This window comes from Diplotaxodon limnothrissa, linkage group LG12 (assembly GCF_057381915.1).
Source record: "Diplotaxodon limnothrissa isolate DT_005_m linkage group LG12, D_limnothrissa_male_GT1.1, whole genome shotgun sequence".
Lineage (NCBI taxonomy): Eukaryota > Metazoa > Chordata > Actinopteri > Cichliformes > Cichlidae > Diplotaxodon > Diplotaxodon limnothrissa.
Genome location: NC_140607.1, coordinates 20,544,330 through 20,559,863, shown reverse-complemented (window position 1 = coordinate 20,559,863; position 15,534 = coordinate 20,544,330). Strand labels below are relative to the sequence as shown.

The window sequence follows — 15,534 nt, the reverse complement described above, 5'->3', positions numbered from 1 at the left end:
CAGGCTCTTAAGATGAATTTCCCAGTGTGCATCGCTAAACTAAACTGATATCCAATTATGTTTCCCACATCGACAAGCTAACCGAGCAGCTGCGAGCAGCAAAGGCTTGCAGTGTCAGAATTGGCCAGGCGCAAGGCAGAGAAACTCAGGACCTTGAAGGAGATGTCACAAGGAGGCTGGAGTCAGTCGCTTGAGTGAGCGATGGTCCACACGCTTGCCTGAAAGCATGACATTGCCGAAGGGGGAAAAACACCATTTTATCATTCAGTGCGATTCGCACCCTCTCTCCCTGTCAAACATGCCATATGTCCCCGTCACAGGTCGTCTTGCTGGCTTATCGAGTGTGACAGGGCTATTCACACACTGCTCCCAATCAGACACCATCTCCTGCAGAAAAAAAATCACCACTATAGCACAGTGACGGGCTGTCAAGCAGAGGGCACCAATGTCCACAGGGCCTTGGCTGAGAGTCTGCCCATCTGGGGGAAGGGGGCAAAGGCCAGAGGTTATGAGCTCAGGCATCCATACATGGTACACCTCACCACAGACTCACACTGTTGGCACTCTTGTCGTAATTCAGTTTGCAACAAGAACAAATTCAGTTTTAATTCAAACTGCATTTATGTATTGAAATAATTTCATGCAGTTTTTTTTAAGAAGTGTGACATTTTTCATCTTGGTTCTAACACTCTCTTTAAGTGCTCTGTGAAATAAATATTACTTGACATTTCACTGGATGACGCAGATCATTGTGACTGTGGAACAGGTTATTTGCCTGACAGGAAACAAAAGTACTATGTAAACCTTACCTGGGACTTTGCACTGGGATGTGGTTCTCAGCCTATTTTCCTAACCACCCAAAATGTGCGATGCCAGTTTGTGGTCACAAGTGAGTACAACCAAAAGTCACAGAAATCCATTTTTAGGGCACACAATCTGAGCTCTGAAGAGTTGCTTCTTACTTCTTAGAGTCTGCAAATGTTTACTTTGATGCCAAAGAATCTCATTGGTACTTAGCCACTTGGCTCCAAACACAATGACACTGCAGATGCTGAATATATTCACTAAGTGAGCAATCAGTTGCAAAGTGGGCTGAAAATTACACTTATCCCCCCCATGATGATATGCATAGAGAAATAAATCAGAGAGCAAGAGAAGAAGCAGTGGGGCAAGGGGGAGAAGTGGTATCACCTGATCTTAAAAAAGGAGCGGGATGTGGCAACTCAACTCTTCAGAAAAAGCGATAGAACCCTCCTGGCACATTTTTATAAGAAAGATTTCTGTGAAATGATTGCTAATCTATGCAAAAAAGCAATCAGTGACTCATTCATAATGCATGAGCAACGAGATACCAATTTTGCAACGCTTTCGGATTATTAGATGTTATCGTGAATGCAGCAGATGAAATATGAACACTCCTACCTGGCCCATTGTAATTACATGACTGCAGCAGTCCAGAGATACATGGCGAGAGGGAAAATGCGAAGAAAGAAACATACAGAGAGACAGACAAACCATCAGATAGAACATCCATTACCATCTGACTGCAGATAGCTCTAGATGGGAATATTTGTTTCTAACAGCTTTATGTATCCATTTGTGCCATGATTTATCAACCTAAAAGCTGTGGTTTTAAGTACATCTGGCTGACGTTTTAATGGTCCATCAATCACATGGTGTCATGTGATAACATTTTGAGATCATCCGCCTCCCTGAGCCTCTGAGGAAAAAACCCCCCGAATCCAATAAATTGGCTGCAATCCCAGGGAAATGATGAGAACCTATTTCGAATTCAAAGCAAGTTCAAAGTATGAATGTTAGATAAGCTGCTTCTCAAATTAATGCAAATCAAATTTCATTTAGGATGTTTTTGTTCTATATAGACCCTCATGTACTGAATATATTTCTGTGCCAGTATCTAAGCCGCAGTTAAAAGCCTGACAAAAAACCCATTCCTGTTTGGATTATTGGATTCAGATTATTTCATGAATTAATGCAATGAACTCTTAAAGTAGAATGCTTTTCTGGTGCAACAGCCCTACATGCACTCTCATCAAAGAAGTAAAAATAATTAAGCTAATTCAACATATCTTCACTTGGGTGTGACTTTTTTCTTTTAATTCAAGCAACAGAAACAAGCGCAAAGTTACAAACCTTGACCTTACAAGTCTCACAAGCTCACATTCATCTGGCCCCATATGAGCCAGAGTAGCATGTAACACAGCTTCTATTCTTCCTTCTTCTGTTTAAAATTGTAAAAAAAAGAAAAAGAAAAAAGAAAGAAAGCCAACTCTTTTTTTAAACACGAGTGTTAACGTGTCTGGATAACACCTGGAAGCCTTGTGAAAAGCGCTGACAGATTTCATACTTTTACATTCACGGCAACTTCGACACCAGGGATTTGCTCTTAAAACGGAGCACAGCAAGGATGAAGGGTGGTATAAAAATCAATGAGGCTTTTCGAAGGCAACATGAAAAACCAGCGCCTTAGCCTGCAATTAAACAAGAGCGCTCCTGGCACTGAGGGATGACAGAGTATGTACAGGTGCCCTCGACTTCACAGGATCAATTACAGGATCAATACTACAACATGATACAATTCCATGATGGAAACTGAGACGTGGACTGGAGCTGCTTTGCGTCATGTGCTTCAGATGTTCACAGTAAAACAGCTCAAGCTGGTCTGTAGCTGTGGAGCCATTTCATAGGCATGAAAGAAGCCTCGTTCTAGACCAAACAGATCCTCCAGGTGGAAACCTCTTTTGAAATATTACTGTCTGTGTTAAGGCCAGTTTAAAAGGGGATTACAAGTCTGGAGGTTGGGGAATATATGTGTGTCTGTGTGTGTATACACATGATATATACATATATTATATCACCATGTTTTTTAAAAATAGTATTTTGTAACTATGGATTCCAAATGCCCAAAAATGAAATCTGTGGATGAAAACACTGCTATTTGTTTTATTATAAAAACTGTTTTAATGTGATTCATTTGCACAAACACATGTAGGATTTACAGTGACATGCATAGCTTTAGCTTTATATTGACTCTGTTTCAAAACAGGCCTATATGCTAACTTAGTGTTCCTCCTCTCTACAGTTCTTCCATTACAGGCTAAAATCTCAACATAATGCAATATTTACTCCTCAGACGGCCGATTAGTTACACCTTAATAACACCAGGTTGGACCCCCTGTTGCTTTCAGAACTGATAATTAGGCATGAAAGCATCACAGAGTTGCTGCAAATTTAGTGGTTGCCACATCCACCACATCCCAAAGGTGCACTATTGGATTGAGATCTGGTGACTGTAGAGGTCATTTGAGCACAGTGAACTCACTGTCATGTTAAAAAAAAAAGTTTGAGATGATCTGAGCTTTGCGTCATAGTGAGTTATCCTGGTGGAAGCAGTCATCAGAAGATGGGTACACTGTGGTCATTAAGAGAGCAACAACATGCAGGTAGTTTGTGATGTTTAAATGATGCACTACTGATAATAAGGGGACACGGTGTGCCAAGACAACATCCCATGAAATCATGGACACATGCTTTCATGTTGTTTACCCCAAATTCTGACGCTACCATCCAAATGTTGCAGCAAAATTAAGGCTTCCAGACTGTAGTATAATTTAACTTCCTAAGACCCAAACTTTTTCATGCATTTTTAAATTTCTCTTTGCCATTTGGGCTGGATGAATGTAAAAACAAAGAATTACCAGTTTTGTTTCGTTTTGTTTTTTTACCTGATTTTTATTTCTGAGAAAAATAAGATCCACATATGAGGACATTCGTTTTAAATTTTGATAGAACACTGGCAATATAATGTCCTTGTAAGTGGATATCAAGCTCTTGTAGAGCAAAATTTTGTATTTTCGTCTAGACAACCCAAAATGTGATATCCACATATGTGGACACCAGGTCCAGGAGGTTAAAACTATAAATAATTTACATTTTTAACAGATATTAAAGGTTTCCAGAGTTTTAGTGTCAGTTAAAAATATTGAATTTCAATACCTTAGAGCAGATACTTACTTTAACTTTCCATTCAGTGAAATTTTAGCTGCGATTAACACTGACTACCATTTTTTAGCATGCTAAACTATGATGGTGAATATTGTAAACATTAGAATTAGCATGACCGTGTTAGCATGCTAACATAAAGCACTGGTCTGCAGATGGGGTGTGATTAAAAAGTTTTAGCTGTAGCACCAAAATAAAAACGAAAAACACAAAAAAACCTACCTGATATAAAAATGTTATGCCACCACCTTGAAGGTGGTGGCATAACATTTTTATAAAATGTTGCACTGCTCCTTCTCCATTTGCGCTGCTTCTTGACCACTTGTGTGTCCAATTTTATTTTGTGATGGAGGACAAATCTGGCGAGTAAGCAAGGTGGTTTGGCCATAAATGCCTGACTGGCACATGATGGCATACAACACAGTTTAGGTCTTTTGTGCTCAATGTTCTCCCTCAGAAGCCTCGGGACATTACAGTAGGACTCAGTGATGACAGTATGGCCCTGGGTGATGAATTCAAGGTGCACAACCCTGTTAAGGTTGAAGAAAATTACAAGCATGCTCCTGACCCGATATACCACCTTCAGGCTAGCAAACTGGACAGTTCCTCTGAAAACCGCTATTTGGTCTCTGGGTCATAGCTGAGAGCCACAAGCTCTCGTCACCACTGATTATCCTTGGCATGAAGCTTGGGTATGAGAAGGATGTTTGCTCTTTGCACAAGTTTGAAGCCCATGATGAAGTCAAAAAGGCACAATGGGATTTCCAGGGAGTGCTCTAAACATAAGAAAGCTAGCAGTGTTACACAAGGAGATAACCTTGAAGGAGAAGGCAACCAAACTACACTTAAATCATGTATGGATTAAAAAAAAAAATTTTAGCCTCACATTTATTTGTTTTTTGTTTGGTTGAGTAGAATAATTTCCATCCTTCAGACCCCTGAAGATAATTTTAATAAACAAACCAAAACTTCCTCCACCACCGAGCGTTCACAGGACAGAAGTATTTGCAAATCCTAAAAAAAATGAGTAACTCTGGTTTGTCTACTCAAGTCACAACCACTGGATGATGATTAAATGCTAAAACTGTCACAAAGCACAAGCAGACCAGACTCAAAGTGAGCACACTCACACTAAGGCATAGCAGACCGATTAACACTGTAGCAACAAAGTGTTTTTAATTATGCACTGGGTTACTTTATCAATAATGAAAAAACTGTCTTAGTTGTTCATCATGCTTTTTGAAAAGGTTAATCATTTAATCAAAGAGTAAGAACTAAAAGCACTTCTTGACATATTGGTGAATGTAAACCTGAATCCTTCGAGATCTTCGACGGCCCTCCCGCACCATGCTGCCTTAATCGGACCCCTGCTGAGAACACCGGCCACCGACCTCGACTTAGTAAAAGGGCAAACACCCCCAGGAGGGTCATGCAGCTCATCGTGACAGAGAGGATCATCATGATGTTGATTCTGCCTCTGTCATTGTGTTCATTTGAATGCTGGGCAGAGGAGGGTTGCGCAGATATTTCCTGCTGTGTGCCAATTCCACATCCTCTTTTAAAGATATGAAGACATATAATTCAATCAGTACAAGACGTTTCCCATAATAACAACCCAATAACAAACTGTGATCCAAAAGCCTATAGATGCAAATGCAGACGTTCGCTGTGGGAAGTCATACACTAGATCCCCATTGGCGAAACCAGTAGACATCAACATGATATCTTGTCAGTCAGGTCTAATTCTGTATTCAAACTTAATGGCTCCTGACAAGCATTTCACCAGTCGACCGGGGACCAGAGGGAATGTGCCACAGTGTGCATGACCACTCAGCAAATTCACATTTAGCATTTTATTCCTCCTGCTTGGACAGAATGAATTATTCATCCCAGATTGTATCACATTGATCCACAGACAAAACTCCCTAAAACCCCTCAAAATGTTAAATGTTAAATGGTTTGTACATCTCGCTCCTCGCTGCGGGGACAGCGCACGTTTTTTCCACTGTATCTCTCTAATTTTGACATTCTCCCTCTATCCTTGACCCCCTTCCTCACTCCCTCTGTTATCTGAAATCATCTTAGGCCTGCTCCTTAGATTCTATTCATCAGAGCAGAAAGAAGCAGGCGCTGACACTGATATAAAAAAAAATACCATCTGTGCCTCGCAGGGCTAAAAGGAGCGAAAGAGAATGAGACAGAAAAGAAAGAGAGGGGCTTCAAATAAAACTGGCTCCGTTGTCTCGCTCTTTTCCCCCTCCCCTCCTCGTCAATGCCATTTCAATTGAAAAGCGCAGTGGTAATTAAATTCCAGCAGGGGTTAGGGGCAACTGTGCGGCACGCTGACGGGGGGCTGCCCTGACAAAGATGACACAATTCAAGAGGACAGAGGGGGCGCCAGGCAGAAAAAGGAGGGAGGGTGACAAATGCCGTATATTCACGCACGGTGCCAGATTTGTACTACTCAATCTTTGTGACATTTACAAAAAAAAAGCAGAAAATGAAATAGATATTCAAACTCAACTGAATCCCCCAATGACCTTTTCCCCAAATCAGTGAAATTCTAAACAGATCCGTCTTCTCCATCTGCGACATTTGCAGAAAACTCTGTAATGCTTTCAAGGGAGCGATTAGGTGGAGAAGAATTTGGGAAAGCTGGTTTGTGTTTGTGTTTGTGTGTGTGTGTGTGTGTGTGTGTGTGTGTGTGTGTGTGTGTGTGTGTGTGTGTGTGTGTGTGTGTGTTTGCATGTCAGCACAAACGCGTGACTCAGAAGGACACTCGTCATTGATTCACATTATAGTAGCGCTAATCCAGAGGCTCCAGAGAAAGTCACACACTCCTGCTTTCCCTCTTTCCCCATTCTGTATTAGCAAAACAACACAGCCGGTTAGCCTTTCACTGCAAAAACTAACAGACCATAAAATAGTGACATTTTACCAAAGTGCTGGAGAAATTATAGATGCTCTCAACAAGGAAACAACTGAAATCACATCAAATTCTTTGGTTTTAGCATAATTAGAATACATTTTAGCACACCAAAATTTCAGAGCAATGCAGCAGTGCATGATGGGATTCAGAGGTTTTTAAATGATTTGCATCATTTTTAAATATTTCATGAGAGTGAAATCTGTTGAGTTTGACTTTGTTCTTGTTAAATAATGTCTCATCGTCATCACAACATTGTATTAGAGGAGTATTATTTCAGGATTGGTGATCTTTTAATGTACTAAAATATACTGACCCCTACTGCTTTAAGCATTTGGAAGAAAATATAACTTAATCCTGCCAGTGTTTCACTTCCATGTCAGTCAATTTTATGAGTGCCGTCTTCTGCAACTCTCCTTCCATAAAGAAGCATTTGTGCAACTCTGATGCCACCTACTGGACTTAGATGTCAGTGCACAGGCTCGTAAACCGTGAGTACATTTTCACTGAATAAGAAGTGTTACCCAAAACACAACATAGTTCAATCGTCACAGATTTAAGAGAGATTAGACCGCCCCATCCCGCCCCATCCCACCCCACCCTGCCCAGATTGAAATGCTCCTTGGTCCATTCGGCCTCCTTTATTAGTTCAGTATACCGCAGGTCTTGAGATAATAAAAAGCCCACTATTACATCTGTCCTCCTTCGCAGACACTGCCACGGGTGAGTCTTAGTAGTAATTTAAAATCTCCAGAATTTCCTCCTTAACAGAAATGGCCGAATGCTGCTGGACACCTGGCCCACCAATGCTTGTTTCCCAGCAGTCAAAGCCACAGTCTTTCAACTCCTGCACTGTACTCTGGGCCATCAGGGAGTTGGTTTCTATAAAACAAGCCAGTTATAACAGGTAATATAAGACAAGGTCAAGACAGGGATAAAAGTAAGTCACTTCAGTTAATAAGCTGAGGCAGACTTGTGTGCTCTGTGAGACTGTACCAAACATCTGCTGCTTTTTGCAAAGGAAATGGTCCAAAACAGGGCTTGACATCATCTCAACAGTAAGGATGCAGCTGCATAGTAATACTCACAGTAACCACACAGACTCAGATGAAAATGTAAAGCTTCACATTCAAGAGCAGCTTTAAAACACAAAGATAAAATAACTTAATCCTCGCTTCCTTAACTTAAAGAGCTGCGCTATAAAACCCTCTGAGAGCATGTAGACTAGACAGATATGAAACACTTGGAAATTCCCTCAGTCAGAAACATTTGCTAAGAAAACAAATAAAAAAGCCTTTGGAAATCTATTTGGTGTGGTTAAGACTTGTTAAAATTCGGTATGTTACAGGCTGCAGGCATAAACAAAGGCTGAACTTGCAGGTTCCCTGCTTGTTTGCTTTGTCAAAGAGAGGATGATACAAAGTTTTCTTAGAACCAATTGCACAGTAATACTTGCATACCAAAGACGTTTTCTTGCACAGCCTGCTCATCATTTTCTGCCACTCAAATCGTTAATATGAGAGTGAGGGAGAATTTGAGGGGAAAAAAAACAAAAACAAACTTGCTGTCAGCAGGAGCCTGACAGTTTAGCTCTTCAAACATTCCTCATCAAAATTAATTCATTACAAGACTGAAGACCAATCAGCTGAAGGATGTGGAAAAAATGAATGATTAATTTGAATTATGCAAGTCATCTAAACTGCAAAGGTACTTATAACAGCAGATAAAGTACATTCCTTTAAAATAAATTACTCTTCACATAATCATTTAAAAATGCACAATAAAAAGCACCTGGTCTCAGAAGCGTGATGCCACAGCCTCCTCCCCCTGCACCTGTTAGCTTGCTGTGGAGCCCTTTGGCCAGTGTGACCTGGCAAAGTCTGTCCAGGGCAGGGTGCCCCACCCCCATCACATTCAGATGGTGCTGGTTGATATCAATGAGTTCCTTTAAAGGGTATCACACAGCTGTTGGTTAATTCATACATGCTACAGGGAGAAAATCAGCTGTGTGGTTTAGACATTTTCAAAACAGCACTATGCTACAACAGTTAACAACACTAGCTAATGTGCACTAACTTTTGTCTAACTAGGTTAGACAGCTAGCCTACACTTGCGTAGCTAGCAACTGTATCATGCCGGAGTGTAAATACTATTCGGCTAACCTGCTAATGTGGTCTAACATGGTCTTGACTTTAGCCAGGAAGTTATTTTGGAAAACAAAGTGATAACTTTGCACAACTAGCACCCCTTCTCTGATCACCTCAAAGATCAAAGTCAGCTTTGTCTCAAGTATACAGTATATTTCTTAGGTACTATACATTATACAGTACTGTGCAAAAGTCTCGTGTCGCCCCTCATTCTTAACATTTTGAGAAATAGGTGGAGAGATTTACTGAAATGTGCAAACATACATGAAAATACAATATTTAAGACCAAAACAAAGTGAATGATTCTAACAAGCTTGAAAGTCAATGCTTGGTATAACCACCTTTATTCTTCAACACAGCCTAAACTCTCTAAGGCAAGCTTTCTTGTCTTTTCTATAAGTAGTCTTCAGAAAAAGTTCTTGGGGCTTCTTGAAGGACATTCAAAGCTCTTCTTTGGATGTTGGCTGCCTTTTGTTCTGTTCCCTGCCAAAATGCTCCCACACTGCTTCAATAACGTGGCGGTCCGGGCACTGAGGAGGCCAATCCATGACTGATAATGCTCTACTGATGTGTTTTTCTATCCAGGTATGTTTTTACTGCACTGGCAGTGTGTTTGGGATCATTGTGATGCTGTTACCAATCAGATGCTTTCCAGATGGTATTGCATGGTGGATCTTTTTTTTTTTCCTTCTTTTGCCCTCCAACTTTCCTCAAATTTTTAAGGACACACACACTGCCCCAAGATATGACAAGTTTTCAGCTAATAGTTCTTTTGAAAACACTTTGTTGGTACAAAAATACTATTTTATGTCTGCAGTACTAATTCAACTAAAGAAATCGGAATACATGTTTTGTGAGAAGTTGCCAGTAACAAAGTGCCTAAAGATATAATTTATAATTGTTTCTTTGCTAAGTTGTCTATTATGTGTAGACAAAACTAGTTTATCCCTTGAGTTAGGTGCCTTTTTATGTTTAAATGATTCATAGGTTAGTGTTAAGTAGCTTAACAAACAAAAAACACTTCTGGGAAAATGATCAGGTACAGGGACTGGACTGAAATGACTGAAAAAGCAGCCAATGTCCAAAGAAAAACTTATTTCAAGAACTTCAGAAAGCCTGGAGAAATATTGCTGGAGTCCGTATGTCTGTGAAGTTTGTCAGTCATCCAGGTCATCATACTCTAAGGAGCTTGGAAAGAAAAGCATCTGAACTTCTTTAAGTTTCTTGAAGATGTTTCACACCTTGGCTCGTGTGATAAGGCAGAGGATCACAAGGGGGTCCATGACCCTCTTAGTGATGCTCCCAATAGGGCTTAAAAATCTGGTACTCTCCACCAGTTGCTCTCAGAACTGAAGAAGCTTCCCGAATGAGAGGTGAAACGTCTTCAAGAAACTTAAAGAAGTCCAGACGCTTTTCTTTCCAAGCTCCTTAGATTGCTGGAGACCGCTTAAATAAATAAATAAATAAATAAATAAATAAATAAATAAATAAATAAATAAAGTGGAAACCAAATATAAAGAAATGAGGGGTGGCTCAAGACTTGTACAGTACTCCACAATACATCTATTACATTATTTATTTTAGATGCAGCAGACTTTCAAAAAGAAGTAACACTGACATTTAATGACATGTTTATAACGCAAACTGCTTCACAAAATCAACTAATATTTGTACCTCTAGAATATTGTAATGCTCTCCTGTGATGGGCTTGCAGGTCATCTCTGAGAGGACCTTTTCACAAGTGCAGGAAATGGCATCAACCGAGTCAAGAACAGGTACCATGATGGATGGAAACTACAGGAGGGGAACACAAAACCCAAAGAGATGAACTTTTCCAACATCACTCGTGCAATACAATAACATCTGTACACACATATTTTTTTTAATGGCTGTTTTCTGATGGATAAGCTGCATACAAATACAGATTCTGGGATGGCAGGTTTGACTTGTGCTCTAGCTTGATCACAACACTGTCACAACACCATTCAGGCCGAATTCTCTGTCTCAGACAGAAATCTGCACACCTGCTGGTGTCACCAAGGCAACAGCGCACAGGGGTGCCGGCTAAGAGTTTAATTTTAATATTTTATGAAGGCACTCAACACCACACGCAGGAGTATCTGCCAAGCAAAAGCACCGCCTATTATATTAATTACAGTGTCGGCAAGTAACACACGGGGGAGGAAGAAACCATTTAGTACCTTGTTAATTTTGTCCTTCACCCCGGCAACAAGTACCTTGGTGCTTCGTGGTACTTTGGTGTTAGTGAGGAGGATTCTTAATAACGGCACCCTGGAAGTAAAACAGACAGATCAGAGGGTTCATTCAGACGTATTATTCTGGTGCTTTACTGACGTATTAATTTTGTCCAGACAATGAGTTTGTTAATTGACCCTTTAAACAAAATCTAATTAATAATCCTTCTTTAGTACCTGCTCAGCGGTATTATCTTTCCAGCCAAGAATCTGAGCATGCCGCCTACGTAAACCAAAGATGAATCATTAAAATCACAATAATCAGATAACAATGAACAATGATGGTGCAAAACTCTGATGAGTACATGAAAGAGTGCGGTACAAAAATGAAGGAAGGTGTAACAAGCTACACATTTTAATGCCTCACCCCACGTTCCTACAGCATTGTCCACTCCTGAAGGATTACCGTGGATGATCATCTCCCCTTGGAAAGCCCAACTGTTGATTAGCTCCAGTTCCTCCTGACACCACCTGACACCAGTCATACCAAAATAAAAGGAAGAAGTGTCAAAATCCTAAAACGATTATATACGAGACAGTTTTTAAAAAAAAAAAAGAGGCAGTTGTTATAAAATCTGGAAATTTAGCCAGAAAATGTTAAAAGTACTGGTGTAAAATGCAATATCTTTTGTATTGTGAACTGCAATACAAGTTGTGTTGTGGTGCTGACCAAACCCATCCATTAATTTTTCTTTTTAACAAGTTGAATGTTATAATTTAAGGCCTCACCTTCAACTTCAAACCAAAAGCCTGTGTGACACCATTTCCATTGTGTGATGTGTAATTTAAAATTTTACGCTTGCTGTCCCATTTTTGCAGCCCTGCCGTGACGCCTATACAAAACGGCAGCTGACAGCTACCGCATACAGAGCTCGTGATGGAGATGGAGGCCTGAACATTACCTGGCAGTGTGTTCCCACTCTTTGAGAGGAGGGGGGATGGCTCCACTTGCGCAAAGCAGAGCTGCAGCTAAACACACAGAGTAGGCGGCACTTGACCCGAGTCCTGCTCCAGTAGGCAGCTCTGACCACACAGTCAGCGTCAAACTGGGCAGCTCACTGAGAAAACAAATACAGAAACTGCTTTTATAGAATTTAAATTGTGTATATGTATGACTTTTGACTGCATATGCACTGAAACGGTAAAAAAATAGTTGCAGATAATAGAAATTTGCAACTGTATCCCCAAAATTAGAATGAACACAACCTGTGAGCATCACTGTAGATTTAAAAATCCTACTGATTACTTCTCATTTACAATCAGCTATCAGTCATTTTTAATATATAGAGAATACTTCATTAAGTAAAGTACATAATATGGGATATTGCCTTCTGTACAGTCATGTGACTCTTACAGCACACATGTACACTACTACATTCAACAGAAACTTGACACTTCTGTCAATGCCTGTCAGGGACGCTGCTTTTGGGCAGAGGTGAATACTGTAAACTAAATGTCCAGCTCTTCTTTCTCTTTAGAGGAAAATGCATACAGGCACTAGGGCACAGACTGGCTCAGTGCCAGACGCTCATTAGCGGGGATCCTGTCACAACCCATCACCTCTCTCAGACATGCCACCGCCTTGTCAACGCCGATTAAACCTCCCAACAATCTGCAGCTTAATGCTCCTCAGCATCTTTTCTGTTAACAGCTGCCGAAGCAGTTAATACTAACATCCAACCAATACCTTTAACATCTTCATTTTAAAGAAGAGAAACTTTTCCCTGAACCTAATCTACTTCACTGGTAACTTAGATGTTTGGAAATTGAACTTAAAACTACATTTATTGCAAGTGGGCACAAAACCAAAACTAATACAATCTACTGTAATGTGTATATCATTTTAATAGGGACATCTAAATATAAACCGAGTTATCACTGAGCAAACAATAAAATCTGAAATGCAAGAAACCCCACTATTATACGCCACAGAATACAATGGTACACACAATAAATAGCCCTCCCTGACGCACTCTCATGCACACACTCACAAACACACACACACGCACGCACGCACACACACAGAAAGACTGTAGAGTTTAAACAAGACAGAGTCATTTTGTCATTTGTCATTATTTGTCTGCACACTGTCTGAATCACCAGTAGGTGGGGAAAGTAATAGCTGCAGCCATTTTCAGTTGCACCACCTCTGGGCAATGAGTTTACAGCTGCAGTCTTTCATCATTTTTACTGGACTTCTCTTTTGAGTGTTTACTTTTGAGAGTTTGCCTTTAACACTTGTGTAACCTGTGAGTTAATATAGAAATGAAACTTCATCTTTTTTCAGATGTTATAACAGAAATATAACATAATTACTATCCTGTACTTACTAAACATCAAAGACTTTGACTGCTTTAGACAAATGACCTTTAACCCCCACTACTCCTAGAAAAGTACACAAGAGTCATGATAACAGATTTCCTGTTACTCAGCACAAAATGTTCCTTCTAAAATAATGTTAAATTTTACACTGTAACGCTCTGTCTCAGAATGAAGTACCGATATTTTTTTAAAGAGTTCAGTGAGTGATTGACTACAGGTTTTTAAAAAGGCACGAGTTATTACTTTCCTATGTGCATAGAGAGAACATTTTCATATATACACCTGCAATTTGTTGATGCCTTTGTGACAAAAATGGCTACAGATGTGCAAATGATGAGAAGAAGTCCTCTCTCTCACCCTGATCCAAACAGCGACAGGTAGAGGTAAAGGAAGGATAAGTTGGCCATGCTGCAAGTATCCAAGCTTCCATTGCTTACGCCAATAAATTCCCGCAGTCTCCTCACAAGTTCAGCATCCAGGCATTGCACCTCATCCCTCTTACCTAATAACATCAATTAAAAGGTATATCACACCAATGCACTTTGATCTGTAACTGTACAAAACCAAAGCATATAGTTTAATCTAGCAAATTACTTAAAAACCTGTTAATTAAGACTGTCATTAGTTGGCACATCCAAAGGCTGACATTATAAAAAGACAGTAAATGGAAATTTACAGCTGCAAAAAAACTCAATAAATATTTCTCACCCAGAAGCTCGTAAATTTAATCACTTTGGATGGTGGTGAGTTTATAGTACTGTCAATGATTCTCAAATAATTATGGGAAATACAGTAAATGAGTTGCACTTTTTTCCTACTTTTTCCACACTAAACACCTTTGTCTCCCATTTAGACACAGACTGGTGTTACAGTGGATATACTGCTGTACCACCAACATTAGGCCAAAATTGGTATCAGTACTAAAATTTCACTGTAGGATGCTTGAACTGCGCGCAATATCATAAAAACAGAATTTGCAGGAGCACCTCTGATGCACCTTACCATGGAAATAAGTAACAAGCTGCTTCAGTTGTGAAAGGTCCCAGCTGAGGAATGTGTCGATATTGGGCAGGTTGATGCAAACCTTGCCAAAAGTATCGGCTTTCAATCGCAAATATGTCCTCAAGTTTAAGCTCACAGCAAGAGCCACCTGCCATGAAGCAACATTAGAACAAGCAAAATGTTAAAGAGATAAATAAATAAAATCTCCTCTTTTTTTTATTTTTGGTTATTAACCTTTTCATCAAAGACATGCTGTAGCTTTATGATAACGGGGTAAATATTAAAATATAAAATGACACTTTTGCAATTGGACCGGTTGTTTGATAAATCTTAATTAGTCATATTTTTGCTAAGATGCTGACTGGTGCATTAAATGTCATTATGGTATCACTTCAGAGCTTACCTTTCCGTGAACGACTGCATGCTCTCCGTGTAGGATCGCCTTTCCAGGAGCTGACACGTAAAGGTCCGTCACTTGCATTTCTGTAAAAGCTTCCAGAACAGAGCACAAAATATGCCCAAATCTACGTAACTCAATTGCTTCAGTTCAACTTTTCACTGACAGCATTAATAAAAGCTAGCTTAGCTAATGTTAATCCGCTGAACAGGCAAGAAGCCGTAGACAGCTTAGTTCCACAGCACCGTCCTTTACGCGAACATTAATGACTGTTAATAACTTTACAAATTAATTTGGTGATTTAAAAAAATCATGGAGCAACACTACATTCTCTTCACGAGTATCTGAGAGTGTTAAACCGTGACCTGACACACGGGACGAGGGACGAGCGAGGATTTCCTGTGTCCAATCAACTCCCCTTCAGCTGGTCGAGCATATTTTCGTCTGGCCAATCAGCATTCA

The 15,534-nt window shown here is 40.0% G+C and overlaps 1 protein-coding gene across 1 annotated transcript; it reads right to left on the bottom strand.

Annotated features, from left to right (window-relative positions):
* Positions 1–7,589: 7,589 nt before the first annotated feature.
* On the bottom strand, positions 7,590–15,407 carry mvk (mevalonate kinase). The gene is made up of 10 exons (XM_085368234.1): positions 15,079–15,407; positions 14,676–14,823; positions 14,031–14,175; positions 12,254–12,409; positions 11,719–11,822; positions 11,529–11,574; positions 11,298–11,388; positions 10,771–10,890; positions 8,741–8,894; positions 7,590–7,831 (listed from the first exon to the last, which is right to left on the bottom strand). The coding sequence occupies exons 1-10, from the start codon at positions 15,154–15,156 to the stop codon at positions 7,680–7,682; spliced, it is 1,194 nt and encodes a 397-aa protein (XP_085224360.1). The 5' UTR covers positions 15,157–15,407; the 3' UTR covers positions 7,590–7,679.
* Positions 15,408–15,534: the final 127 nt, after the last annotated feature.